General features: G+C 37.0%; 1 protein-coding gene across 18 annotated transcripts in view; it reads left to right on the top strand.

Moving 5' to 3' along the window:
- Nucleotides 1-26,868, top strand: part of NKAIN2 (sodium/potassium transporting ATPase interacting 2) — a 1,025,964-nt gene that overhangs the window by 183,914 nt on the left and 815,182 nt on the right. For 11 of the 18 annotated variants that reach the window (XR_002338469.1, XR_002338500.1, XR_002338457.1 and 8 more), the window contains exon 1: nucleotides 19,296-25,562. The exons of the other annotated variants lie outside the window; for them this stretch is intronic. Coding sequence is in view for 5 of the 11 variants with exons in the window: in XM_021072767.1 (XP_020928426.1) it covers nucleotides 25,506-25,562 (57 nt within the window). In the remaining 6 variants the exon portion in view is untranslated. Of the gene's footprint in view, nucleotides 1-19,295; nucleotides 25,563-26,868 lie in introns of those variants that run through there. 18 annotated transcript variants of the gene reach the window in all.

Here is a 26,868-nt window from a genome sequence, read left to right as displayed (position 1 = left end):
TTATTCTTTCTCTTCTTTCTTTCTTTCTTTCTTTCTTTCTTTCTTTCTTTCTTTCTTTCTTTCTTTCTTTCTTTCTTTCTTTCTTTCTTCTTTCTTTCTCTCTCTCTCTCTCTCTCTCTTTCTTTCTCTCTCTCTCTCTCTTTCTCTCTCTCTCTCTTTCTTTCTTTCTTTCTTTCTCAGCACATGTCAGGCTGGAGGCAGGAAGGGGCAGGAATTGGGTCAGAGATAATGCCACAAGGTCTAGGTTGGTGGAATAGTAGGGTTGTTAACTGTGACAGGGAATGATTTTAGAAAAGAAATAGTTTTGCAGCAGGGAATAAAATGACTTTGAATTTGGACTGACTGATTTGGAAATACCTGTGGGACTAACTTATTGAGATGTCCAGTAAAGAGCTGAATAGATCCCTGACATTACTGTGGCCTGTGGAATGAGGGTCTGTTTGGTGAGCCCATGAACTCCTGTCACTAGGAAGGGACACGGCTTGGCCACATGACCTAGGATCAGGTGTGTTAGATGGAACTCTGATGAATAATTATGAGTGATCTTGAACCAAATAGGATTGGTGTCCTTCCAACCCTACAAATCTGTAAGACTGCAGACAGGCACACATGTATCTTGAGAGAGAGAGAGAGGAAGGGAGGGAAACACAGAGACAACACATAGACACTCACACTCACACACACACTTGGCTTCTTTTCTTGTCTGTGATCATATCTGGTATCATAAGCACTATTACATTCACTGACATTTTCCATGTCACGTTTTTTCTTAACTTCTAAACTAAATGATAACTGGACTGTAAAGGATATTCTAATATTCCCTATTTTCCCACTAGCAACTCACTTTTTGTCTAATAGCAGATATTCATGGTATTTTCTACAACCTAAATATCATTTGCTACTTCATAGTCTCAACCAATTAGGATAAATCGTTGATGACAACATTTTCCATTCACAATATTGTTAGGATCATCTATCGTAAATTTTAAAACTCTGGAAATTTTATCTAGTTATTCTTTTCTTTTCTTTCTTTCTTTCTTTCTTTCTTTCTTTCTTTCTTTCTTTCTCTTTCTTTCTTTCTTTCCTTCTTTCTTTTCTTTCTTTCTTTTTTTTGTAAATTTACCACTAGTAAGAACCAATATTTTGTCAGAGAATCTTCATTCTCTATACCAAAGGCTCAGGTTGTATTATTATTATTCATTATTGTTGTTACTCTATTAATTCTTTAGTTACTGCTTTTTTTTTTCTCTATTTTTTTTTTTTTAGTGTTCATACCTATAGCATATGGATATTTCCAGGCCAGGGATTAAATATGAGCTATAGCTGTGACCTGTGCTGCAGCTGTGACCTAACTGCAGCCTCAGCAATGCCAGATTCTTTAACCAACTGTGCCAGGCCAGGGATCCAACCTGCACCTCCCCACCGACCCAAGCCATTACAGTTGGATTCTTAACCCACTGCACCACAGTGGAAACTCTAGTTCCTGCTTTTTAAAAAGCAATTATACTAAAAATTGTTTCATATACTTCTATAGATTTCTAACGGTTTGGAAATATGTGAAATAATATGCTATTCATAACTTCACCTTATGTATAAATACAACTGTCATTTTACATAAGATTCTAAAATGTAGCACTGACCTACATTGTAATATCAAAAAGAAAAAAAATGATATTGAGTCTACCATCTTATTTTTAGTGTGTACATGTACTTCTGAAACTATTTGCCTCCTACACATGAAAATTAATTTTAGATCCTGTGAAGTTTTTACTTGATTAGGTTAGGGTTAAGCAATGTAAGTGCTTAAGAAAGCTGTTATTACTATTCAGTTATCTTTTATGAATTTGATAGGTGGTTAAGATTTAAAATTTGACCTGGGACCTATTTTACACTATACAATTCTCACAATTCTAGGAAATGAATCACTTTGGTCATTACTGAATTATTCATAGCAGTTGATATATGTATTGGTTAAGATAAATATAAGTGGCTTTTTATAATAGTAAACAATGATAATGAGTTAATATTTAACAAATAAAATTAAAAGGTTTTATCTTTTAATTTAAAATAAGCCTATTGATGATGGAAGTATAAATTGGAAAAAAACTTCTGGAGAAATCTGACAAAATGTGTCAAAAATGAAATGAAATTTAATGAGAAATTTTTTGACTCAACAATCTGACCAAAAGGAATCTGAGCAAATAAATGTACATGCGACCTAAACATATATATGAGGATCTTGAATGCATCATTAAGTTCCACTGGTACAAAACTGTATCAGCCAAACTAATTGGTAAATAGGGTAGAATATAAGCAAACAAAAAATGGAATTCTATATAAAAGGGGTTAGATCTGCATGTACTGACCTGAAAAAGTTTATGATCTCCTATTGAATGAAAATAAACATTATATAAGTGAATTAATCCCATTGATAAATATGTTTATATGCATTAAAAGTCTGGAAAGATACACACTATCAGAAAAAATTGATGTTTAAGTGAAACCAGAAAGGGAAGGAAGAATTACTAAGGAAAAATTATTTAAGGCAGAGGGAGTAACATCTAGGGAAGTCTATGGGCCAGAGCTTTAATGTACTTAAGAAACTGAAAAAATTAAGTATGAATGGATTGTAGAGTATAAGAGAGGTTTACCTTTGAGGTTGGCATTGTTCATGCAAATTTGCTTTCCAGTTTATACATTTCTATTTTTGTTAATGAAGGTATTCCCATCAAAACACAAATAATTAAGAAACTAGCTGAAATTATCACAAAGAAAAACTTAATGAAACACTTTAAATAGGATACAGAAAAAAATAGTAAGACAGAAGAAGTTGTGAGCAATTAAGTTGAAGCCAAAAACAAAAGGATAACATTATACATTAAGCTGAATCAAAGGAGAGAAATAAGAAGCATACAAACAGTGATTTTAGAAGATGAAGATTCTTCTATTAAATAGGCTTAAATAGAAACATTAAATAAAGCAACCGTGTATGTCTTTTAAAATTACAGTCTTAGTGTAGAAAAGCGCACAGGAATGTTTGTGTCAATATAGCTGTGAAACATTCAGCACATTTAAGGGACCTTCTTTTCAGTGATTCACAGTGAGGTGGTGGGGCCTCAGCTGCCCAGGTGGATGTCTTGGGGCAAAGGCAGGACATGTGGTCTGCTTTGGTGTTTCCCTTTCCTCATTGCTTCTAGTCCAGTTCATATTCCCTGTAAATTCCTTGCAAGTATGAGCCAGACCCCATCAGGGGTCTAAACCTGGGCTCCATCTTAAATCTCTGGGAGAGATTTTAAACATGTCAACGCTTAGGCCCCACTTCGGGTCAAAAAACCGTTATATCTGGTGGTTGGACCCAGGCAGCAGTTGTTTTAATGTTCTTGGGAGAGTCTCATGTGCAACTGGATCTGAAAAGTCACTGCTCTAAAATGTTGTAGGTCTTACCTATTGACTGCTTCAGTGTATAAACAAAGTGGCCTAACAGCAAAATCAGAGGCAGTGTCCTGCAAGCGGATAATTCCAAAAAAATGAGTCAAGGACTTGGAATGAGAGGTCTCAAAATTCATTGACTCATTTGGTAGTAAGAATGTCTGGAACGTGGCTGCTTGAGAAGTGTTGTATGCAAAATGAAGGTAGAGTTTCTGATGGAGATACTTTGGTTGTAAAATATAGGAGAGATGGAGAAAACACTAAATGTATTAAAGAAAAACAAATATCTAGCACTCTGTTGTCTCATCTTTGACATGAGAATGTAACTACTTCGTGGAGTTGTGACAGTTAAATGAGAATGTTTATGCAAGCAAAGTGCAGATCACTCATAGTTCCGAGGCTTAATGTACAAAATGAAAAAGAGAATCAGAGTCTCAGTTTCTTTCATAGGGTATTTCTCAAATGTATTATTGCTTCAGTTTTTGATTTCCATTCAGCAAGTTTCTTTTCCTTTTAGTGGACACTACTGGGCTTTTGTTCACAGTATAGAGCCACTTGAGAGACAGTCAATGTATTATCTTGGACAGGTAAAGGAGTGTTGCCCTTTAAGACTTTTTTGAAGGTGCTCAAATTTCCCTAATGGTCCCTCTGCAGAATGCAGGTACACTAGTCTCCTGTTGCTGTATAACAGGTTATTACAAACTTTAGTGCCTGTTAGAGGAGGTCCTCAAGAGGACATGACTTTCCTTGACCACAAACTAGACCTGGACAGTTAGAGGCACCTCATTCTTGGGTGTATGCTCTCCCCCCATTCCCACACTAGGAACTCTCCCAAGGATGCAGCCTTGAGATAGTGAATTGTTGTCGGGACTATCTGGACTGTGTATATGGCTGAACTCCATTAAGGACTCTGTATAAACTTTGAAGATTCTGGAGAGTGGTTGCAGACTTCTGTTTGCCTAGACAAGCCTCCCAGGTAACTTCCTTTGCTTATTAAAACTTCCTGCCAATCTGGAGTGTTCTGCCTCTTTCTTGAGTTTCTGCTGGCTGCCACTGGGATGATGAGGCTGGTTTCTCTGCTGAGGGTCTCACAAGGAGAAAAAGCAAGGTGTCAGCTGGGCTGTGTTATCATCTTCCCTTGGGGGTCACGTGATTGTGGCAGAGTTCAATTCCCAGCACTTAAAAGGCTGGGATTTTTCTTTTCTTCCTGACTGGTCTCGGCTTTTAGAGGCAATCTGCATTCTCAGGCAGGTCATCCCCTCTGTATTTTAAGCCAGTGACAGAGAATTTCCCTCTCAAGCCTCAAATCTCTGACTTGATGTCTCCATGCAAATTTAAAGGGCTCATGATTGGATCAGCCCACTGAAGAGCCTTATCCTTTCTTAGAGTCCAGCTGTATCAGGTAACCTAATCATAGGAGTGACGCCCATCATATTCCCAAGTGTCTCTCATACCAGCGGTAGAACTGATTTGACAAGGGTGTGGGCCATTTAGAATCATTTTAGAAACTGGCCTACCCCCACGTATAAAAAGGGTGCGTGAACTGCATCCTACATTAAAGTGATTTCAAGCAAGAAGTGGGAAGGCTGTCAGGACTCTGCTTTTTCAGTGAGTAGCACTTTTCACTTAGTATTACTAGAGAGCGAAGATCTGCCTCGGTTTAGTTCCTACAGGAAAAATAGTGGCGGCGGGGCGGGGTGGGGGACACAGAAAGATATATAAATCTATAAATTAAAAATACTTATGATTTTAATGCCTCCCTAGCAAAGGCCATGTGCTTGCTTACTTATTTTCTTTCTTTTCACCCTTAATAAGTAAAATGTCTCATGCAGTTTAATCTCATGGCAAATTTAGGCTAAAATACAAACTGAAAATAAAGTCTCCTAAAGGAGCTACATTCTACAAATGAAAATTGACATACATTTGGTTTTGTGGAGGTTGTGCTGTTGGTAGTCTCAGCTGCATTGTGTGTATCTGTCTGGTTGTGTGAGTTCCATGGATTTTCCACCAAATATGGAAAACCTCAACTTGCAGCCTCCTAAAGCTGTAAAACTGCTTAACACTGCTTTAAGTACTTGGCTGTTTTCTTAATAATGCCTTGTAACCTTTAAGAGATGGTGTTTGTAGCCAGGAAACATTGTTTAGCTTGGAGCCAATTTTCTCTTTCTCAGAACCTAACTAAGGAAATACATTTTCTAGTTGTTTTTCTAAAAATGATAACCTTATGGATGAATAGGTGTTACTAATAATGCATTGCCTTGTTTGACTGATACAATCTTACTGAGGAGTATGAAAACAAATTCTGGCATTCTCTGGAAGATTTCTGCTTAGTTTGTCTTAAAACTGAATTAATTGTGATAAATATTTGAATCATTGTGTGTGCATTTATTTGCTGATGATAAAAAGATCTTTCAGAGATCTTTAAGTCATTTGGTTCAGATCTACTGTGTGCTCTAGTTTGAACAGCATACTTTTAGGAGAACTGAACATACCTAAATGTGATGTAAGTTGCTATCATGTTTTTGTGTGGTGGATTTAGACTGGAGCATGCATATGGGGGAGTTATAAGAGGATTGTCCACTGGTATATAGACTCAGAACTTTGAGTATATCCTCCACCCCCACCAAAAAAAAAAAAAAAAAGTGAAAGATACAATTTGGTTAAAGTATTGACAGATGGAATGGCTCTGACAACTGGGTAACAAATCTATTTGCAAGTCAGGTGGGTTTACAGTTCTCTCCTTTAAGGGAAGTTGCAGAAGCAGAGGGCCTAATTGAGTTGTCAGACAATATACGATTAAAATAATTGTTGATGAAAGATCACTGACTTTTGGCATATAACTGAGAAGGAGTTCAAGGATTTGAGTGACATTGCTATAATGGAAAGAGTCTCTTCCATTTCCATCTGTTTGTTTATATGAACAAAGAATCTTCACAGTTATAGTCATAAAGACAAAACAAACTGGAAAAAAAAAATTGATGCCAGGCTCTATCTTCTTTTAACAGTAAATAATAGTCACCCGTGGAGTAAATGAAATAAATGGAAAAAGACCAAACCATCTCATTAGGAGAGTCATTTCCAGTAATTGTGATCTTTGTTTAATAATTATTCATTACAATTTCAGATATGTTTGTTTTGATAATTATGCTCTTCAAATCATTTTAATTATAACTCAATCCAGAAGAAAATTTTTTTACACTTAGTCATATGGTCATGAGGAATTTTTTTAAAGTAAATTTTACATATTTTTATTGTAGAGATATGATCAATAAAAGGACTTGCAAGCATAGAACTTATTACCTGAGATAAACTTCAGTGGGGATAGATATATAAGTTCAAAAAAAATAGGAATGAAGTAAAATTTCCAGCTATAAATAAGATCTGTTCATGTAGTTCTCTCTCGTGTTTAGATTACTCTGGATTTATTGAAAGAATTATATAAATTTTATTACAAAACATTAACATTTTTAATGTGCCATGGCTGATATACCTTGCTATTTAACTTGCCATGAAAAAACAAAATGTCAGTCTCAAACTCTGTGAGGGTACATAGTTTTATAAAATCATTTTAAAAAGGTACGTAAGTTTGAAGACCATGGCTCTTGTGGCAAGGACTATCCATGTAACTGTCTGCTTTCAATGCTGCAGTAAAGGATTTGGTATAGGGGCTAAGGCCCCAGCTGATTCTGATGTTGACATTAGATCTCATTTCTTTGCACCCTTTTGCCCCTCCCTACTTATTTCAAACAGATGGTATGTGTCTGATGTTGACTCAGAAAATTTTGATCATATGTTAGATTGGATATTGGTTTCACTTTGCTCTCAATACACCATCAACACAATATACCATCATCACTGTTGGTTTTACTGAAATAATGAGCCAGTGGATTTCAAATAGTAAAATTGATCTCAGAGAGATAGCAATGAGTGATGGCTTGAAGTGAGATCTTAATTCCTTGCTCAGGAATTAAGCCTGGTCAGGTCAGTTGACAACCAGGAATCCTAGCTACTAGACTGGCTAGGGTCTAAGCCGAGTTGCCCTAATTTTTGTCCCCATTGAAAGTAAGAATGCTTCAAGGAGGCAATGACTGTAAAATAAATAAATAAGAAACAGGTACAAAATTTATTATAAGACACAGTACATGTGAGAAAGCACAAAGAGTAGTTTATTTAAGATAGAAGCAAGGCAGTAATACACACCCAAAAAAAGGAGTGTGGGTGTGGACATCCTCCTGAGTGAGGAACATTGCAGAGAAGTGATTTAAACCATTTATATAGGACAATTCTTCCAAGTCTTTGTTCTCCTTTGGAAAGTTATCTTGTTTGTATTTCTTTCACCTGATAGGACCCAGGGCCCTCCTTGATATGCATGCACATCTTTTGGCCAAGATGGATTCTAGAGCAAGGGCTTACAGAAACGTTAGCCAACTTAGGGCCTGGCATTCCCTTCCTTTTTGACCCCTAGGAGTCTTGTTTTTTGTGCATGTGTAGTTGGGGAGGTTTCCTTGACCTTAAGAGTGATTGCTGCAGTCATCTTACCTTTTTGCTCCAGCAGGGCTCAGCTCCTGCCATTAAGTTTCTCCTTGGGTTGTCAAAGAGAAGCAAGGCCCAATTTACTCAGCCTAACAAGTCCCAGCTGTTCTCAGCTTAGGGGCCCATCTACCTTCTACCTCCATAAACGTGTTTCATTAAATGTAAATATGGTGTCTTCCAAGTCATGAGATTATGATCATAAATATCTAGAATACTTTCATGTATATATGTATTGATGTTTTAATAATGAAGTGAATATAGATGGTAGAAATAACAGGAGTAAAGAAAGCAAAGTAAATAAAACAAAATTCTTCATGTTTCTTAAAGGATTATATGGGACCAACTTTTATCTGGGAAATGTTAATTTTTATTTTATTACATAGATCTTAAAACTCTACAGTTATAATTTTGATTAACTGAAGCTTAATGAGTACCTAAACACTGGATTCCCATATTTTCTGAATGGTTTTCCATTTAGGACTAATTCCACCCTTTGAATTTAATGGCATAGAGACAGTATTTTGAAGTCATGGGCAGGAATGAGATTGGGTAGGCAGGAAGTGTACTGTGAGGGTAAAAGCAAGATCCTTTGGTATTAAATAATGGTGAGGGTGGAGAAGAGAGGTTGGGAAGGATTTTGAGAAGAACAGTTAAGAGGAGAAAACCTGGAGCTTTGTGGGGATTGCAAAGCAACAGGAAGAGATATTAAGTAATATTTCAGCAATTAAAATTAGGAATGAAGATATCCATTTCAATTTTTTTAAGTTAAAATATTTCCGGGGTCATAAAAAATTCCAAAGGGGAGGAAAATGCCTCACTTTCTGCAGGTTGGATAGATTAAATCTGAAGATTTGAGGGTGATCTTCTGTGATCAGTTGTGTCCTTTTATACAGTGGTAGAGGCCCAGTTCTATAGCTCCCCAGCTTTGAGAACCCAGATGAATTGCTTAAACTCTTTAAGCATTTTGTCCATATCTGGTAAAACAGGGATAATAATACACTTCTCTCAAGGGTGTGTTTGAGTATAAGTAGGATAAATCACATAACAAACTTAGCACACTCTGTGGATATAAAAACTCAACAGTCGTGACATATTATTAATATTAATTTTCTTAATAGGGTTCTTAAGGCACAAGGGTATTCACCTATCTCTATTTTTCTGTCATTGTTTTATTGTGCTAATTAAATTCATTTCATTATAATTAATAAGTGATATATAACTGGGGTATGAAAAACTCATTTTGATAGTTACAAGGGACTCAATATGGTAACAGCTATTCAGTTCAGTGGTCTGGCCAGCATTAGATGAAGATCAGCAGTAGTCTATGTGCTCTAAATATATCAACATGTTTTATAAAATTTTAGTCTTTTGTTCTTTAATATCTGAAAAGGACACTGTTTTCAGGCTCAACGTGTGTATGGATATAACCCATAAACTGTTTTTCTTAGCATTCAATTTGCTTACTTGCAATCCTAAAAAAAAAAAAATGGCTCTTGGGGGTTGAAAATACTAATACCACAGATTAAATGAGATCAACAAGGTAGTTATTTCGACAATCAATGCTTCTAGGTTGATTCACATCCAGTGTGTATTCTCCCCAGAGTTACCTTGCTTGTAAATTTTATCTATGACTCATAGAAGGTTTTATGTTCCAATATTTTTCCAAAGGACGTCCTTTATGTCCACGTACCTGCCCTTGATTATATTGGTAACTGTCCATTTTGTATTAAGGATCACATTGAGAGTAGTTTTTATGACTATTTCTGAATTAGGAAAGAATTTCATTCTTTTCTCCAGTAGGACTGTGCTGCGGCTGAAACATTGACTTGCTGTAAGCTAATTGTAAAAATCGTAGTTTGGGTGATCTTCCATAGGACTGAAGTGGCTAATAAAAACTCACTTTGTCTTGGCCTAGCAAGATTACCGGCTTCGGGCCAGGTTGCCCGTGGCCATCTCTGCGGCTTCCCAGAGAGTTCAGATTGCTGGGAAGTTTTCTGTGAGGCGGGAATATGTTTGTCTTGGGCAAGAGTGTCTCTAAATTTGGTTGTTCTGCCTACAGGGTTCCCTGAACTCAATTCCAATTTTGGAAGAGGGAGAAGACAATGAAACCAAAAAATTTATTCTTTAAATTTCTGAGGTGGTATCCACCAACCTGTTTAATATACCTCTGGGGACCCAGAATAGTGCAGAGAAAGCCTGTTTTGTTTTGTTTGTTTTGAAAATCAATTTGCTCCTAAACTTCCTCAAATATTTACTGTGGGTGGAAGGAAATAATTTTTTTTTTTTCTTCTCAGTTTTGCCTTGGGAGGAAATATTTCTGTGCTCTCTCTAGCCCCAAAGAAAAAGTGGCATCAGTATGTCTGATCTAGACATAGTTTACTGCTTTATTGTAGGTTGTGCTCAGCTGCTCTGTAAGCAAATATTTTCCCCAAGGACATTTTCCCCAAAGATCAGTAAGCTCCCCAATTACTCTTGGGAGCAAAGGTAAGCTAGTTAACACCTGCTGTCCTTCCCACCCCACCTCAGTGGGCTTCACCCAAACAAGCTCTCAGTGTCTTTCTTCTTCCTCATTTGTCCGTTGTGTTGCCTTAATTAAAAGCAGCATGTTGTGGAGTTCCTGCCATGGTGCGGCAGGTTAAGGATCCTCTGGGATTGCCACAGCTGTGTTGCAAGTCACAGCTGTGGCTTGGATTCGATCCCCCGGCTGGAGAACTTCCATATGCAGTGAATGCTGCCAAAAAAAAAAAAAAAAACAAAAAAACAAAAAACATTAGTTTTTGATTTACTGTTAAATGTGATCATTCTCCTTACATAGTACAGATCCATACCTCTTACAAACTTGTGTGTAGTGTGTGTGTCCCTGTGTTACTTTTTGTCAAAATAATTTAAAACCAATGAACTACATTAGTCTGCTTTGTTATCCTCACATGGTCCTGAGAAATTTTATGTTTTGCCATTACTTAGTAGTATAAGGGCTAAATATTATGGCAACTTTTTAAAGCATAAGCCTGACATAATGAAGGGCCAGCCAGCTTGATAAAGAGTTCAAATTCTTATTTTTTTAAAATGTAAATTGATTTTTCAGTTTAATAAAAAGCACAAGATGGGGCCAGGAATTTGGTTAGTTCTGTTAACATTTGGTGAATGTGTACCATGAGCCAGCCACTGTGGGCAAGGCCTGGAACCAAAAAGAAAGGCAAGAACCTTGTCTGCGTTAAAAAGGTTTAACAAATGGCTTGATGGAGGTAGGCATCCTAGGTGCCAGGGATGAGAAGGAGCTAGCCAAGTGACGAAAGGTGAGAAGCCAGTTCCAAATTGTCAATGAGAGAGTGTAATAGAGAAAATCTGGACTTTAGAAACAGAATCTCTTTTCTGTGACTAAACTGTGTGAGCTAGTCTCCTGATAGGTAGATAAAGAATTATCAGTTCTTTTTACTTAAGGGATTTCCTGAGGAATAGGTAGAATAATTTATATAAAAACATCATGGGTGGTATATAGAGTTGCCCTAAAAGGTAAATTCTCTTGTATCCCCTTACACCACTCCTTTAAAAGTGTACTCACTATTTTAAAGATGAATTTTTATTTTATTTTTTATTTTTTGTCTTTTTAGGGCTGTACCCACAGCATATGGAAGTTCCCAGGCTAGGGGTTAAAATTGGAGCTGCAGCTGCTGGACTACACCACAGCCACAGCCACGCCAGATACAAGCCTCATTTGCAACCTACACTGTAGCTCACAGCAATGCTGGATCTTTAACCCACTGAGCGAGGCCAGGGATTGAACCCATGTCCTCATGGTTACCTGTTGGTTTCATTACTGCTGAGCCACAATTGGAACTCCCAAGATGATGAAATTTAAATGTGCTCTGAAATGAATGGTAGTCATATGACTTAGCCCTTTTTGATGCAGTGAACTCCTTTGATGCAGTGAACTTCATCATATAGATGTCCAAAAAAGCCATTTTTTTGGTATAACTTATATGCCTTTTTTGAGATTTTCTTGCTAAATGGTTTAATAGTCACTAAATCTCCCCAATGTTGATAACTGAAAACAAAAAAATTGAAAGCCTCCAATACAGCCACTTGGCTAAGTATACATTGCTTCTGCCACTCATTATTATTGTGATTGTTATTTTAACAAAGCATAGTAAAATTTATAGTTGGAGTCAAATTCCCAACATACTAAATGAACTGATTTTGATTCTTCAATAAATTAGTTTGTAGTCTTGGTAAATGGGACTGTTTTATATTTAATTATGATCTTCATGAATCAGATCTATGTATAAAATCTGAAAACTTGTTATTTTAATATTTGAAGCAATGGAAGGGTATGTGGGAAGGGGAAATAATCACCATATGTGTCTTTCATTAAACCTCCAGTTGTTTTTCATTCTTCCTTTCCTCTTTCCTTCTTTCTTTTCTGCATTAACTTGTGTTCTTTCCTACTGAAAGATAGAATAAATCTCGGGTCTATTAATAAGAGTAAACCTTTTTTCCTAGTAAGGCCTTAGGACTCAGTCATTAATGTTGACTGTAGACTACTATTCCCAAGAAATTTCTAGTCAATGTGATGTTGTTGTACTCTTAGAAAAAAATTTTATTATAGTTGACTTACAATGTTCTGTCAATTTATACTGTACAGCAAAGTGACCCTGTGTGTGTGTGTGTATATATATGCACATTCTTTTTTTCTCATATTCCATCATGTTCCATCACAAGTCATTGGATATAGCTCCCTGTGCTATACAGCAGGACCTTAGCCATTGTACCTTTAAACAATGTGTTATATTCCAGTCAAGAAAATGCTTTCCTTGGTCATTGGATATTAAAGTTAGCAAACAAGCTTGTAATATTTTAGTGTTAATATACAAAGAAAAACACATAGTAGCAATTTTTCTATTCTGCTTTTAACATTTGAAGTCCAAAAATTATGTTTCTTAAAGAATTTCAATTATCAACTACTAAAGTCTTAAATATAATCTTTCCCATATTTCAGTGATCACTGCCATTACCTTATTTATGTCTGGGATATCTGAAAATACTTTGCACTTATTGACATTATAGATGATGGATTGTTTCTCTTTAAGTTTAAAACTTGATTATTTGAGATTAGCACATGTGAGACAATCCTTAAACTGCATATCCTGTCAAATCTTTGAAACTCTTTGTTTCCTAAAAAGAAGATGTTCTGATTAAGAGGTCCTTTGAGCTTTTGTTTCAACATATGGCTGTTTATCTTGACAGATCATTTTACCTTAGTAAAATGGTTAGGAACCTTTGAACCATTATGAATGGAAACCATTTTAATTGTGAATGTGTTTTGATACTGTCTTTTGAATGAGTTTGTTTAGAAATGCAAACTTGTATTTTGTTCCAAATTAAATTTTTTTTTCTTAAAGGATATTGGAGATTTGATGAGCTATGCATCTCTACAACTTTTCAGCACACGACAACCATTTTGTCATCCACATCAATAAATCTAATAATAATGTGTGATCAGAAGACAGGTATATTAAGGCATTTGAATAAAATTCTATATTAGTCTGATGGTTTTTGAAAACTCTAGCTTTCATAGGTATCATGCATTAAATACAATCTATTTTAAGCACTTACTCATGTAGTATTCCTGTGACTGTTCTCTATAAACATGGCCAAATGGAACTAGCCTATAAAACCTGTTTCATCTAATTCATTGCTACCCATTTATGGCTACACCATGTGGTAAGAATCCAGAAACATCAGGTCTGCTGTTCTTGTAACATTCAAGTGGCCTCCAGGTGATAGGCACGGCCAAATGCATTGGCCTATTGCCAGTTCCCAATGGTCTTATCAACTAGCACCACTTAGCAGATTACTTTGAGGCAGTGAATGACCTTATGTGGAACAAGAAAAGGTTTTCCAAAGTAGGTATTTTCACATTCTTCTGTCTGTGAACCCGGATATGTCACTAGCTGGAGTTCTTTGTTGAAAGAATAATTTGCTTTTTGGCTTCTCTAGGATTTTTCCAGTGGAATGATGAAAACAGTTGTGTATAGATCCCCTAGTGCTTCATTCCATTTCCTTTTATACTCCACACTTCAATAAAATGTCTTTCTCTCTCTTAGCCAGTTTTTTTGCATTTTACGTTAATTATAATGTGGGTTTTTTTTTTCCTTAAATAATTTATGTTGGTTTGGTTTTGATACTTCGATATAACAGATATACAAGGGGGGAAAAGGCAATATACCAAAAATATAATTGGTTAGTATAAACACTCAATCTTTCCATTATGCATTCTCCTTTTATTGAGAAGAAATCCCCAATGAGAAGAATAGGTACTTATATTCTTATTGAGACTCTTTATGTACTATGTTCAGTAATAAAGATTAATAGGCAGTATCAAATTAAACTGAAAGATATGTCCTCTTTTTGTGGTGAACTTTGGCTCTTAGCAATTTAGTTGATTGAGGCAATTGGAATTGGAGAAAGCTATGCTGTATTGTATGCTTCAAAAGTAAAAAACTAAGAAACCTCAAACAGCTTCAAAATTAAGGGCAAATCTAGACCCTATAATTGTATATAAGATCGGCATTTGACCGGATAAGAATTAGCTGGATTAAAGCTGCACTGAAGGAGCAATGTGGAAAATTCCATGGAGTTATCTTGGGTAAGACTGGTGAATCTAAGGTTAATTCTTATGGGATATTGGCAGTGACATCTATTGGAAGGTATTTCATAGAGACATGGTCAAATTAGACAGTTCTTGAGGAATTTATTATCAAATTATATAAAACCTGTGAAAATGTTCCCAGTATAAGGCAGATATTCTCAGAGCTATAAAAATAATAGGCAGGGAGTTCCCACTGTGGCTCAGCAGATTGCAAACCTGACTAAACTAGTACCCATGAGGATGCAGATTCAATCCTGGCCTCGCTCAGTGGGTTAAGGATTCGGGGTTGCCTTGAGCTGTTGGTGTAGGTTGCGGATGCCTCTTGGATCCTGCATTGCTGTGGCTGTGGTATAGGCCAGCAGCTGTAGCTTGGATTTGACCCCTAGCCTGTGGCCCTAAAAAGGAATGAAACAAAACAAAACCAGGCATTGAAATGATTTAAAAGCAGTTTTTAAAAGTTTGGTTATCTCTGGCCTAAACCCCAGATCCTTTGAACTACTGTTGATTATAATTAGTTTGAGTTAATACTTGATAGCCTCCTAAACTCCTTGGTGGTGAGTAGAATCAGACTATATTTTGGTGAGGGGGCAGTAGCATCAAAAAAAGATGAAAAAGGTGCTCCACAGTTCTGTTTTTTTTTTTTTTTCTTTTTAGGGCCATACCTGCGGCATATGGAAGTTCTCAGGCTAGGGGTCAGATGGGAGCTGTAGCTGCTGGCCTACACCACAGCCACAGCAATACAGGATCCAAGCCACATCTACAGCATACACCACAGCTGTGGCAACGCCACATTCTTAACTCACAGAGCACGGTCAGGAATCAAACCAGCATCCTCATGAATACTAGTTGGGTTCATAACCTGCTGAGCCACAATAAGAACTCCCTTCTTTCTTCTCATCTTTAGTTTCCTTTTACATTTTTCAGACTTAAATGCCACCAATTTTAGATACTCTTCATTATTTAAGACTTTATAGCTTTAATTTTATTATAATAAACTTAAGCATTTGCTTCATTTTTAGGAGCTAGGCATAGGCTCCTAAAGCAAATAGTTCATTAATTTTTGTGTCAGCCTTGCTGCTATTTACATGCATATAAATGAAAAGAAACTACCCCAGGGAACTTGGAGAGGGTCGGTTTCAAATCCATGAATTAATGCAGATGGTAAGGTTACATCATTTGGGTATAAGCTATAAGCTTAGAGAATGGAGAATAAGCAATCGAGGTAAAATAGCACCTGCATTATTTATGAAAAGAAGATCCTGGCGTTTTATTCTCAGGTGCTGTTATAGGAGATAGGTAGCTCTATCTGTGCAGGTGCACTAAGAAAGTCGGTGTATGACTAAGATCAGCCGCACATGTGGGCAGAGTAACTCTTCTGCTGCACTTTTCTTCAGAGGAAACCCATGGGGCTTTCATTTGACCTCCTGTATTTCTTTTTTCTTTTCTTTTTTGACCTCCTGTATTTCTAATGTTTACTGCTACCATATCTACAATCCCTGCAGGTGGAGAGCCATCATGTTTCATCCATTATAAGGTGTCGTCAATTCAAACATGCATCATTATGTTCAATATACCGCTAAGAAAGGAAAAGTGCTTCCAATTAAAGTCTGACGTTTCGTAAACTGGGAAGATTCATCCCAATTTCAACAATGTTATAATGTGAAAGATAAAAAGTCACCTTAGGGTTGTTGAAATACTGTACTGCTTTTATTTTGTCAAAAGTGCTTGCTAGCATGGAGAAGTAAAGCTTACACATGACTTTTCAGAGGGCTGTCTCTGTCAGAGGCAGACATTACCTCGGGGAATGAGAGGTCAGAGATCTCTCCTATTAGCACATTAGAGAGAAATGTGCGGATGTTAGCGCTTCATCAGGTAGGAGACTTGGTATTTCTCCCTCTGTATCTGTGTCTTCCTATATCTAATTCCTGCCTGTGAGTTTTAGGATGATACAAATAGGCATAAGAGCATTTCAGTGTTTCTCGTACTATTACTTATTGATATAATTCATTAATTCTAAATTTACTTAAATCAAAAAAACAGTGCAGTGCACCATAATAAGATGTATTTCTAGGGTGGTAAACAAAACAAGCAAAAACTCTGATCTGCTGAACATCTCATTCTATTTCAAAAAGCTCCTTTCTTAGCAACATCAAAGTGACAATTGATGGCTTGGTAAGGATTTATTAACAAGGAATAACTTCTCTATCCTTAAGAGACTGAGAATTTTAATTCTTGCCACACATACACCTGCTTTGTTAATTAAAGCAAAAAGTCCACAGATAAAATGTAGTGCCCCAAACTTGAATTTTAATAAATGCAAATGAGCCAAAAGTGAGAATAATCAGGTGAAGTTCCGGGATAGAATATTTGTCTTGTATTTATTTTGGAATTCATCAGCTTTTACTCTGCTATAACGGAAGCCTCAGGAGAACACAAGAAAACAAAATTATTCCGGGAATGTGGCAACTAACAAATATACTCTATAAATACTTTGGATCTTATTGTGGGGAACAACAACAACAAAAAAATCTATGAAACCAGATGAAGAAAGGAAACAGCCTTATCTTTTTCTCCGTTTTATTTCAACTCCTTGAGAACTTACTGGCTTATTTCCCCCCGACATGTCTAGGAATCTAAATTTTAAAATTATTCGCTAAAAAATTATCTGACTTTTAGCTATTAAATATCAAGATAGTGGGCATGTTATTCTCACAAGGTGATGGGTTGTACTTTTTTTTTTTTTTACCCAAACATCCCTAAATTACCAATAGATTTCTTTCACATTGGTAGGCTAAATCCTGTTGTTTGTTTCTGCTGTTTATGAGGAAAGGAATGTAGAATTACACCAGGAAGACAGAACAATTATTGTTAGTTAGTGGCATTGCTATGAGGTATCCCTTGTCTCATCATAGTAAGATTCTTTGGTAATTGTTTTTCTGCTCTAATAAACTGTAAAATCCATACAGGTAAACTATGAGTTTGTCATTGAAGTAAATGTGAAATCGCTGGCCCTTAGCACAAAGACTGGCACATAATAGATGGTCAGAATATTAAAATTTCACATAATTTGCTTTCAGTGGCATTGAAATGTGATAAAACACCTTTTCAAAATGATCTAGATCAGGCCAAATTAGCGATGTCATCCAGCGATGCCAAGAAACTCCCATTATAGTCTGTTTTTTCTTGTTACTTCTGGAGTAACTTTGTTTTGTAAATGTTATTTTTCCTTTACTTGTATTCATTAAAAGGAGTGGCTTTTTAGTGTCAGATTAGAAATTAGACTATTTAAAGAACTCTTCTGAAAACTGACTAAAGCTATGTTAACCTATTGAAAGTGAAAAAGGAGATGGGCAATTTTGGAGTACATCTGAGCTAGTAAGATCAATTATATGAGAAATGCAGTTACCAAGAACTATTGACATAGTCTAACTCATCTTAATATAAATATTTCAACAGTCACAAACAGGATAATGTGACAGACCATTTCTTAAATTGACATCTGCCTGCATAGGAGAATTTCATATACTGTTTGTATTTGTAGATATCTTGTTTTTTAAATAATCAAGGTATTTTCTAAAGATATTCCACTAGTGATCCAACTTAATATATATGGACATATGGATAAAGGATGTCAACTCTTTAGGAAGTGAATGAGAATTTATTTAGGTGCCAGATTGACAGATTTTTTTAAAGATTGTTGCTTAGGAAGATGAACAATGAGCCAAAGCATATAAAAATCAAGGAAATTCTAAAAGGTATCATACTACTCATACCACTTTTTAAAAATAATATTTAAGATGTTAGGTGCTGATCAAATTATATATGTGAGTGCTACTCAAAGGAAAAACATAATTTTCCATGTATTATGATCATGTATTTTTTTCTACATTGAATGATAATAATTGAATACAGTTCTATGTAGTTCATTCATTCAAAAAACATGTATTGGGCCCCAGGACTGTGTTAGAGTACTGCACAGAGGTGATACAGAGACAAATTCATGTTTTGAAAGATTCTGGTTAAAGAAGGATATGTCTTTAGATTTAACTTCCCCGCAAAGTTAATATATAACCACAGTAGCTAAGTTCCATGTATCACCACTTCTCCATTCTGTGTCCAGCAGTAAACAGGCACATTTGGGGGCAACCTCTGAGTGAGTGAGGTGCTTCAGCTCTATCAGATGTCTGAATATGATGGGCCTCCTTAGATTGTAACATGATTGGGGGCAGAGGATAAACCCTTAAAAAGGGAAAAAAATAAGGTAGCATAATTGGAGTCATATGAATAGTCTACAAAGAAATAGAACCTTGTGCTGGTTCTGGATCACTGAAGAAATAGCAGCCAGGTCTTCTTCATTGTTAAATTTATTCTCCAATCTCTTTTTCTTTTTTTCTTACCACCCAATTCAGACTTTCATTTTTTTTCCTGAATTATTATCATTATTATTTTTGCTTTTTAGGGGCGCATGTACAGTGTATGGAAGTTACTAGGCTAGGGGTCTAATCAGAGCTGCAGCTGCCAGCCTGTGCCATAGCCACAGCAATGCAGGATCTAAGCTGCATCTGCGAACTGCACCGTAGCTCACGACAATGCTGGATATTTAACCCACTAAGCGAGGCCAGGGATTGAACCCACATCCTCATGGATACTAGTTGGGTTCATTACTGCTGAAGCACAACAGGAACTCCCTGAATTATTTATATATATATATATATATATATATGATTTTTTATTTTTTCTATTATAGTTTATTCAAAATGTTCTGTCAACTTCTGCTGTATCCCTGAATTACATTTTTAAAGTATTATCGTAAACCACAATCCATCTTGCATATCATCACCAAATGAGTCTTCAGTAGATCTACTTTGGCCCTAGAGTGGAGGCTCTCCCTCTGATACTTTGGCGTTTCAGGTAGTTCAAAACCTGGCCTGGCTATGGTACTTATCTTCGTTTATCTCTGCTTCATCCAGGAGAAATGCTAAATTTATTTTCTGCCTATTGCAAAAAAGAATTATAGTAATTATGAAAACAACTTAAAGAGAATTGACAACCTTTGCAGTATTATACTGTGTTTGAACTTTCAAATCCACTGAGGATGAGACAGACCTTCAGATGGATTATAAATAGGCTTTGGCAGGCTTTGAACTGCCCACACTGTGTTCTAAGCGCTGAGTAGCGCTCTGCTGGCGTGCTGAACCTACCTAAGCTCTGACGTGAGTTATAAAGAACATAAGGATGAGTGGCTCAGTTTGGAGCATGGTGTTAAGTGAAGTAGGTAAAATGAATTCATTATTAGACTTCTTTCCCAAATTCCTTTCAGAATTATTCTGATATCCCTTCTGGGCCCAAAGTAGGTATATTCCACTGTTCTTGATGGAAAAGATCTTTTATTTAAAAGAACATCACGGGGCACCAAGATTTCTTTCATTGTCAGTCATCTATGACAAGGTGGTCATATCAGGGATGAAAGTACAGATCCAGAATCACGTTTTCAGGACTTATTAATTGACGCATAAGTTTGGACACTTACATGTGTTAGGGTTTTTTAAAAGAACTCACAATGCAGAATGATCTTATATTCCAAGTTGATATTCTTGCCATGGCTGTATATGCATATAGTATGTTAATATGCCTTCAGCATTAAAGAATCCAAACATTACCTTTGATAGTACTATCATCTCCTGATGCTTGATGTTCTCCTCTTCCCCAGTAATGTCAGACTTTCTAATGGAATGCACTTGTTTACCAAACACTTTTCTTTGGATTATCTAATATGTGTCTGGTGCTGTTTTTTTACTGAGTGTCCTCTCTCTATTGATACGACATGGTTTTTTTTTTGTTGTTGTTGTTGTTTTTTACACATGAAGACAGGGTAGATGTGTCAAAGTGAGTAGGAATGACCCAAAATATACCCCATAGGGCCAAACAGTTGAGGTGTTGGGGGAAGATGTGTCCTCAGCCTCTGCCTGCCGACCTCAGAGGTGCAGAGAAGTGACCAAGACAGGGTACAAAGGGCACATTCTCAGAGCAGCAGCAGCACAGCTTCAGGGGCTCTAAGTGGACAGAAGGGGTTCCAGCAGGTCTATGGACCTCAGCAATGGAACATGCAATGATGCCTAGAGGGCAGTGAGGCAAGCAGTCACAAGCTTTGGCCAGAGCTCCAGACTTCAAAGACAACCTGAAGAAACTAGACTAGAAATTGAGGTAGGAATTTCTACTACTGACTAGAGCTGAGAGTTTATGGAGAAAGTGTGTGGATTTTTGCATGCATGCCCGTAGTTGTGTGAACTAAAACACTGAACTAATTCAAAAGCATGTAATAACATCTAATTATTTTCTTAGCCACTAACTTTATTAGGTAAATGATTTTTTTTTTCAAACTGGGACACAAGCCACTTCTAATATTTTGGTGAAAAAAACTGTTTGGATGCTATGCCCATTTCAAGTCTCCTGTGGTGGCCTGTTGTAGCCATCTGGGTAGTTTAGCTGTGGTGCTGTTCAAATGCATGAAGAGTCGATCAGAATCACATCCTTGTATCCTAAGATATCTAGTTATATGATTGAGCTTCAATGAAAAGAAATGAAGCCCAAGAACACTCAGATACCTTTTTGAGAAAGAAAATAATTTGAATAACTACTTGCTAGCAATGAAATTCTGAAGGAGGAGGAAAGTTTGGAAGGGAAAGGAAGAAGAAAGACAGGCAAAAAAGTGAGCAGTAATGAAAGAGGTGAAATTTATCAACCACTCTGTTTCAAAAGTAAACAAAGATTGAAAGAACGTTCAGGAAAACAATGACATGTTTCTACTTACTGATTTAGATGAATGAATTTTTCCCTAAATACTTTTGCCAATATTTTTTGTAAAAAAAATGTATGGAAAGACTGCAAATATGTTCATATATCTAAAACACACTACTAATAAATGAGTTCCTCTTTGAAAGCAATTAACATGTGTTTAAACTTTATTTCAGTATAATTATATAATTTATATATTTATATGTATATTATATATTTTACGTATGTAGCTTTTTTATTTGACATATGCTATAGCATATGTACTACACCCTAGTATTAAATATTGAAGTACTTAAATATCTATCTTCGTGTCTCAAATAGTATTGTCTTTTAAGTCTGGCAAAATGTTTGCTTTATTTGTAGATAACATAGTCATTTAAATAGCAAAAATAGGACTGTAGTCTTGTATATTTCTATTGTTAATGCCAGCCATGTGTTTCCTTACAGGGAATTCCCAATTAAGTATCCATTAACATATGACAGATAATTTTAGTTCTTGTAGTCTGGTGTGGTTATACCTGGATGTCAACAGGACCAGATTCAGGGAATCTCATTTTTGGTATTATATCTTTATGAAGCCATTTCAGCCATTTGGACATCCTGTCACCTGTCTCATCCATCCCCTCCCCTGACTCTTATAACTGCTCCTTCTTTTCATTCCTACTGTCACTCTGAGACAAGCCTTTGTCATCTCACTGCAAGACCCCTGTGATAGACTCTCAAGCTCCCCTTGTTCTTTCCCCGCTCATCCATCCTAACACTCCAACGGGGTTATTCTGTTCAAAATACTGCTCTTGTATATTGTATAGAATTTATTTTAGATAATACTTCTGTCTGTATGCTGTAAAATCTCATGGTGTTTGAGGAAACTCTCGAGGTGCCTCCTAGAGGAGGGATGGCTGAAATTTTCAAAAGAAGTGCACTTTGAGCAGGGACTTGCAGAGCAAGTAGAATTAACACAGTAACGCATCCCAGGGAAGACCAAGGTTTCAACCCTCCTGGCTTTTTTGGGTAATGGTGCACAAACTGAGATCGAGATTGAAGTGTTTGTGGGAGATAGTTGTTGAGCGGCTCTAATCTAGACGGTGCAGGGCACCAGCTATTAGGCCACTTTGAAATTTCGCTGTGTAAGCCTTAGGGAGTGGAATACAGGAGAGGTGCATTAGTGCTCGTTCAGTTTCTGGCGATAGCAATACAACTCAGGTTTAAAGTTGTAAAAGGCAGGATTATTATTAGCTCACAAAACTAAGAAGTATAAGGAGAAAATTGGCATACTGAGCAAAAAAAAAAAAGAAAAGCTGTAGGAAAGAGCGTTAGAAATCAAACTCTCCTTCCCTTTCCTCTGCTATCCTTCCCTCTGAGATGCAGCAGCTGAGACCCTCTCTGTCCTTCCTGCTTGAGAATCCAGAGCTATTGTTTTCCTTTTCTTTGGGGGGTGTGTGTTAATGACCACACCCATGGCATATGGAAGTCCCAGGCTGGGGACTGAATCTCAGCTGCAGTTGTGGCAACAACGCTGGATCCTTTAACCCACTGTGCTGAAGGTAGGAATCAAACCTTCATCTCTGCAGTACTAGAGCCTCTGTAGTAGGTTCCATAGCAGGAACTCTCAGAGCTATTGTCTAATTGTTCTAGCAAAAATCCTATGGTTGCCCCTAATGGAACATGACAGAATGAACTGCTCTGATGTACCTACACATACCTGAAACTGGGGTCAGGACGTTGCAACCAAATGAACTCTAAGAAGAGGAGGACTTGGCTCCTCCAAAGGAAAAAGGTCTTTTATCAGAAGAAGAAAAAAAGTCTTTTATGAGCAGTTGAAATTAAGAGAAGTCATTCTAAGTTTCTCAACAGAATGTTGCCCATAAGATAGCCATTATTAACTGACCTAAGCAAATTTGGAGCACTTGGGGAGGGCATTCAGAGACTGGTGGTATGTTGGAAGTAGTCATTTTTTAAGTGGATAACTCTTTGATGTGGATGTCTTGGCAATCAAAGCTTAAGTCAGGCATTTGCATTATAGAAAGAAGAGCCACCTGTTGTGCTTGCACTGCAAAGGGTCAGTCATTGTTGAAGTAGAGAGACATAGGATGAATGGGGGTGGAGACCCTGCTGGATAGTCAGGCCATTCTAACCAGCCACTTTTGTTGAGCAATTACTATTTCACCAATGAAATACTAATTTTTGCATCTCTCAAACTCTGGTGTAGACTTTAGCAACATTTAAAGTCCTTGGTTTTACCACCTTAGGGTTTATTTCTGTTCAGGCCACATCAGATGCCAACCACTCTGAGAATATGGATTAAATCTAAAATATGTGCGTCTCATATTGTGATTGTTTGATCATGATATCAGTTCACTGGGTCATAACCACACCTTTCAAAATGAAACTGTAGAAAATATCAAAATTGAACCAAATGTGATACTTTAGAATAAAACATTTAAGTGTAATGATTCTTTTGTGAAATATAAAAAAAAATATTAATTGTTCATCAAGTGTTGTCTTGGATGGGCTTTTGTTCAAAATGTTGTGAAAGGCGCTAATTTAAAACATTTTTCTCCCTACTTGGCTACTGGTATGGCTGCTGATTGGAATTTAGTAAATACTTTATCAGTTATTTTGAAATATGTACTTTTTAAAGTTAGATTTGAGTGTGCTTATATTGTATCTATGTATTCTTTCACAAAGTGCATTGCTGGATTTCTCACAGAATAAGTGGTAAATTGAATGTATTTAACAAAATTACTTTTGAAGGCAGTTGGGTTGCTTGTACCTATTCTCTTTGCCACTCACTGGAATGTTCCCCTTCCCCCTCCCGCTCCCTTTTCTTTCTTGACTAATAACTATTGAAATGCTAAGTACTTACTTACATAGCATCTTATTCATTCCTCTCCTCCTGAGGTTTTTATTAACTGTCTCTATTTTGTAGATGGGGATATTAAGGCTTCAGAGATTTGATGGTAACTTTTCCAAGGTCATACAGATAGTAAGTTTCTGAACTAGCTGCAAGTCGAACCAGGCAGTTTGACTCTAGAGCCTGTCACCTTTTCATTTTTTTTCCCCCAGATTTAAAACACCATGTTGGATCACTGTTATCAATGCTTTTTGAATCTATTTGTCCTGAACACAGGGAACACAGGGGAGGAGGGCATCGAAGGGTCTCTTTTCCACTGACCCACACTAAACCCTGCCAACTCCAGGTCCTCATGTCTTTGGGCCTTTGAGTTTGGGAATTACAGGTAAAAAGGCAAAGAAAGGAATAGAGATAAAAGATTGAAAGGGAGTCATGCACCTGGTAATTCAATAAAGAGTAAATAGACAATGGCCCTTGGAACCATATCCTGTTTAAAATCCCTGTCCACCATGTCCTGCTGGCCAGGCTGACCCAGTGATGACCCATGAGTCAATCCAGGGCAAAAGGTGGGCCATGGTGAAGAATACCATTTAAAAAAACAAAACAAAACAAAACTCTAGTTCTCCAATGGCTCTGCTTTGGTCAGATGCTTTGAATGATGTCAACCGAAATTTGATCTTTCATGTCGTGCCTGCTCATCTTTCCTTCACGTTCTGCATCACCCCTGCCTGGAAGCCTAGGGTGTGTTTACAAGCGTCAGCTCCTTTTTTTCTCAACAACTAAAGAGTAGAACTGGTGTAGCAACCAAACAAAATGTAAACACTTTTGTTCAAAGGGAACTAAAGAATTGTAGGTCATGACTTCTTTTAGAAAAATAGAACTCTATAATATGTACATCTCTTTATAAGATATTTGAGAATCATAGTGAATGTGAAAGGCATTGTAGTATCTTTTATTCCCTGAAGAACTCAGTCTGCCCCAGAGCCCTTTGGGTAGGAGAGGAGATGGCATGTGTGAAGCAGTTCCAGAGAATCAGCACAAATCCCATTATGAGGCCTTAGAGATGACCAGCCTTAAGTCAGAAATTGAGAAGTAGCAGGGACGGTGGCAAAGCGTGTGTGCTTGGATGCATGTTCATAAAAAACTCATGCTGATCTTCTTGCTTCCAGAGGAGACATTCAATAACTAGAAATTGGGTCAAGCTTTAAATCTCGTGTTTGTCATCCTGAAAAGTGACCCTGCTAAATGGCTGTCTTGGCAACAGAGGACACGTTAAAACTGACACTTGACCAGCCAGATCAGGTAAACTCATTAATGCAGCCCGGGTGGACAAGAGCATGGGCCATCCTGACATGGAACCTTTGAGGGCCTCACCAGTATATGTACCTGCTAACAAATGGGCATGTGCCCAATCATTGTGGTGCTTCTTGGAGAAAAGGTGATAAACTTGTCATGAGATTTGGGCTTTAAAATGATTTTCCCAAAAAAACAAAACAAAACAAAAAAATGACTTTCCATATTTCTGCATGTGAAATGTTTATGGTAAAATTTAAAAGAAATAAAATGCAGTACTGGACTCGACTAGATATGTCAGGCCTCATGCTGGGCATTGCAAACTGAACAACTGTCCTGAGATGCAAAGCTTTGTTGTTTCTCTTCTCTGGGTTAATTTAAGGTGCCTATTCCTCATATTCCCTCTCCATGTCTCTCTTACATCTGTCTTTTTGCCTTTGTTGCTCTTCCCTCTTTTTCTTTGGCTTCTCTTCCTCTCTCTCCTGTCTTTGCTTGTCTGTGTCTCTCCCTCTCGTGTCTGTCTTCTCTTTGTATCTCTCTGAAGAAGACTGCGAAGTCGACTTAATTATCTACCTATCTAGCTGCCTCATGTTTTCAACTGACATAAAGAATGTATGTTTTGCATGCATAAATGATAAGCACTTAACAAAGCTGACCATTGCATTCAGAGGAAGATTCTTAAGTATTGCATAGTCTGCTCTATTGATTACCGTACCACACGTAGGGTGCCCCCTTCACAAATGTACGGAAACCATGCTAGGTGTCAGCTTAAGAGGACCACCTGCTCCTGCCACGCCACACCTCCCAAGATGCTTTCCCTCTCCCTCAGTGTTGAGACCCACAGGTTATACTTTTGCCAGGAAGGCATTCTGAGTTTCACTGTGTTTCCACATTTGTTTATAACTCTGAAAACCAAAATTAGCTTGTGGTTAGGAGCAGACTTTTCTAATTCTAAAGTTGATTGATTTTTTAATAAAATAATAGGAACACTGTGAATAAATCCAGGTAATTCATGGTTCTGAGTAGGCCTTAGAGCCACTTTCCCAGTGGTTTTTTTGGAAAATGTTTATTTTGTTGTCTGTTGTCTCTGTCTACCTCTCTCTCTATCTCATGCATGTACACACACGGGGCATTTGCCCATAAATCTTGGACTCTTTAAGTTAATGTGTCCTAACAAACAGGTGTATGTAATTTAAACGGGATTGTGTGTTTTTTATATCCCTTCTCAATATTCAAGAATTTAAGATGAGTCATGATATAAGGTATTAGCAGTACTATATAAACATATACTCATTTCCTTGTTGTTGTTGTTGCC

The sequence above is a fragment of the Sus scrofa genome, chromosome 1 (assembly GCF_000003025.6).
Source record: "Sus scrofa isolate TJ Tabasco breed Duroc chromosome 1, Sscrofa11.1, whole genome shotgun sequence".
NCBI classification, from domain to species: domain Eukaryota; kingdom Metazoa; phylum Chordata; class Mammalia; order Artiodactyla; family Suidae; genus Sus; species Sus scrofa.
The sequence above is the reverse complement of the archived record's forward strand: the minus strand, read 5'-3'. Positions and strand labels throughout refer to the sequence as shown.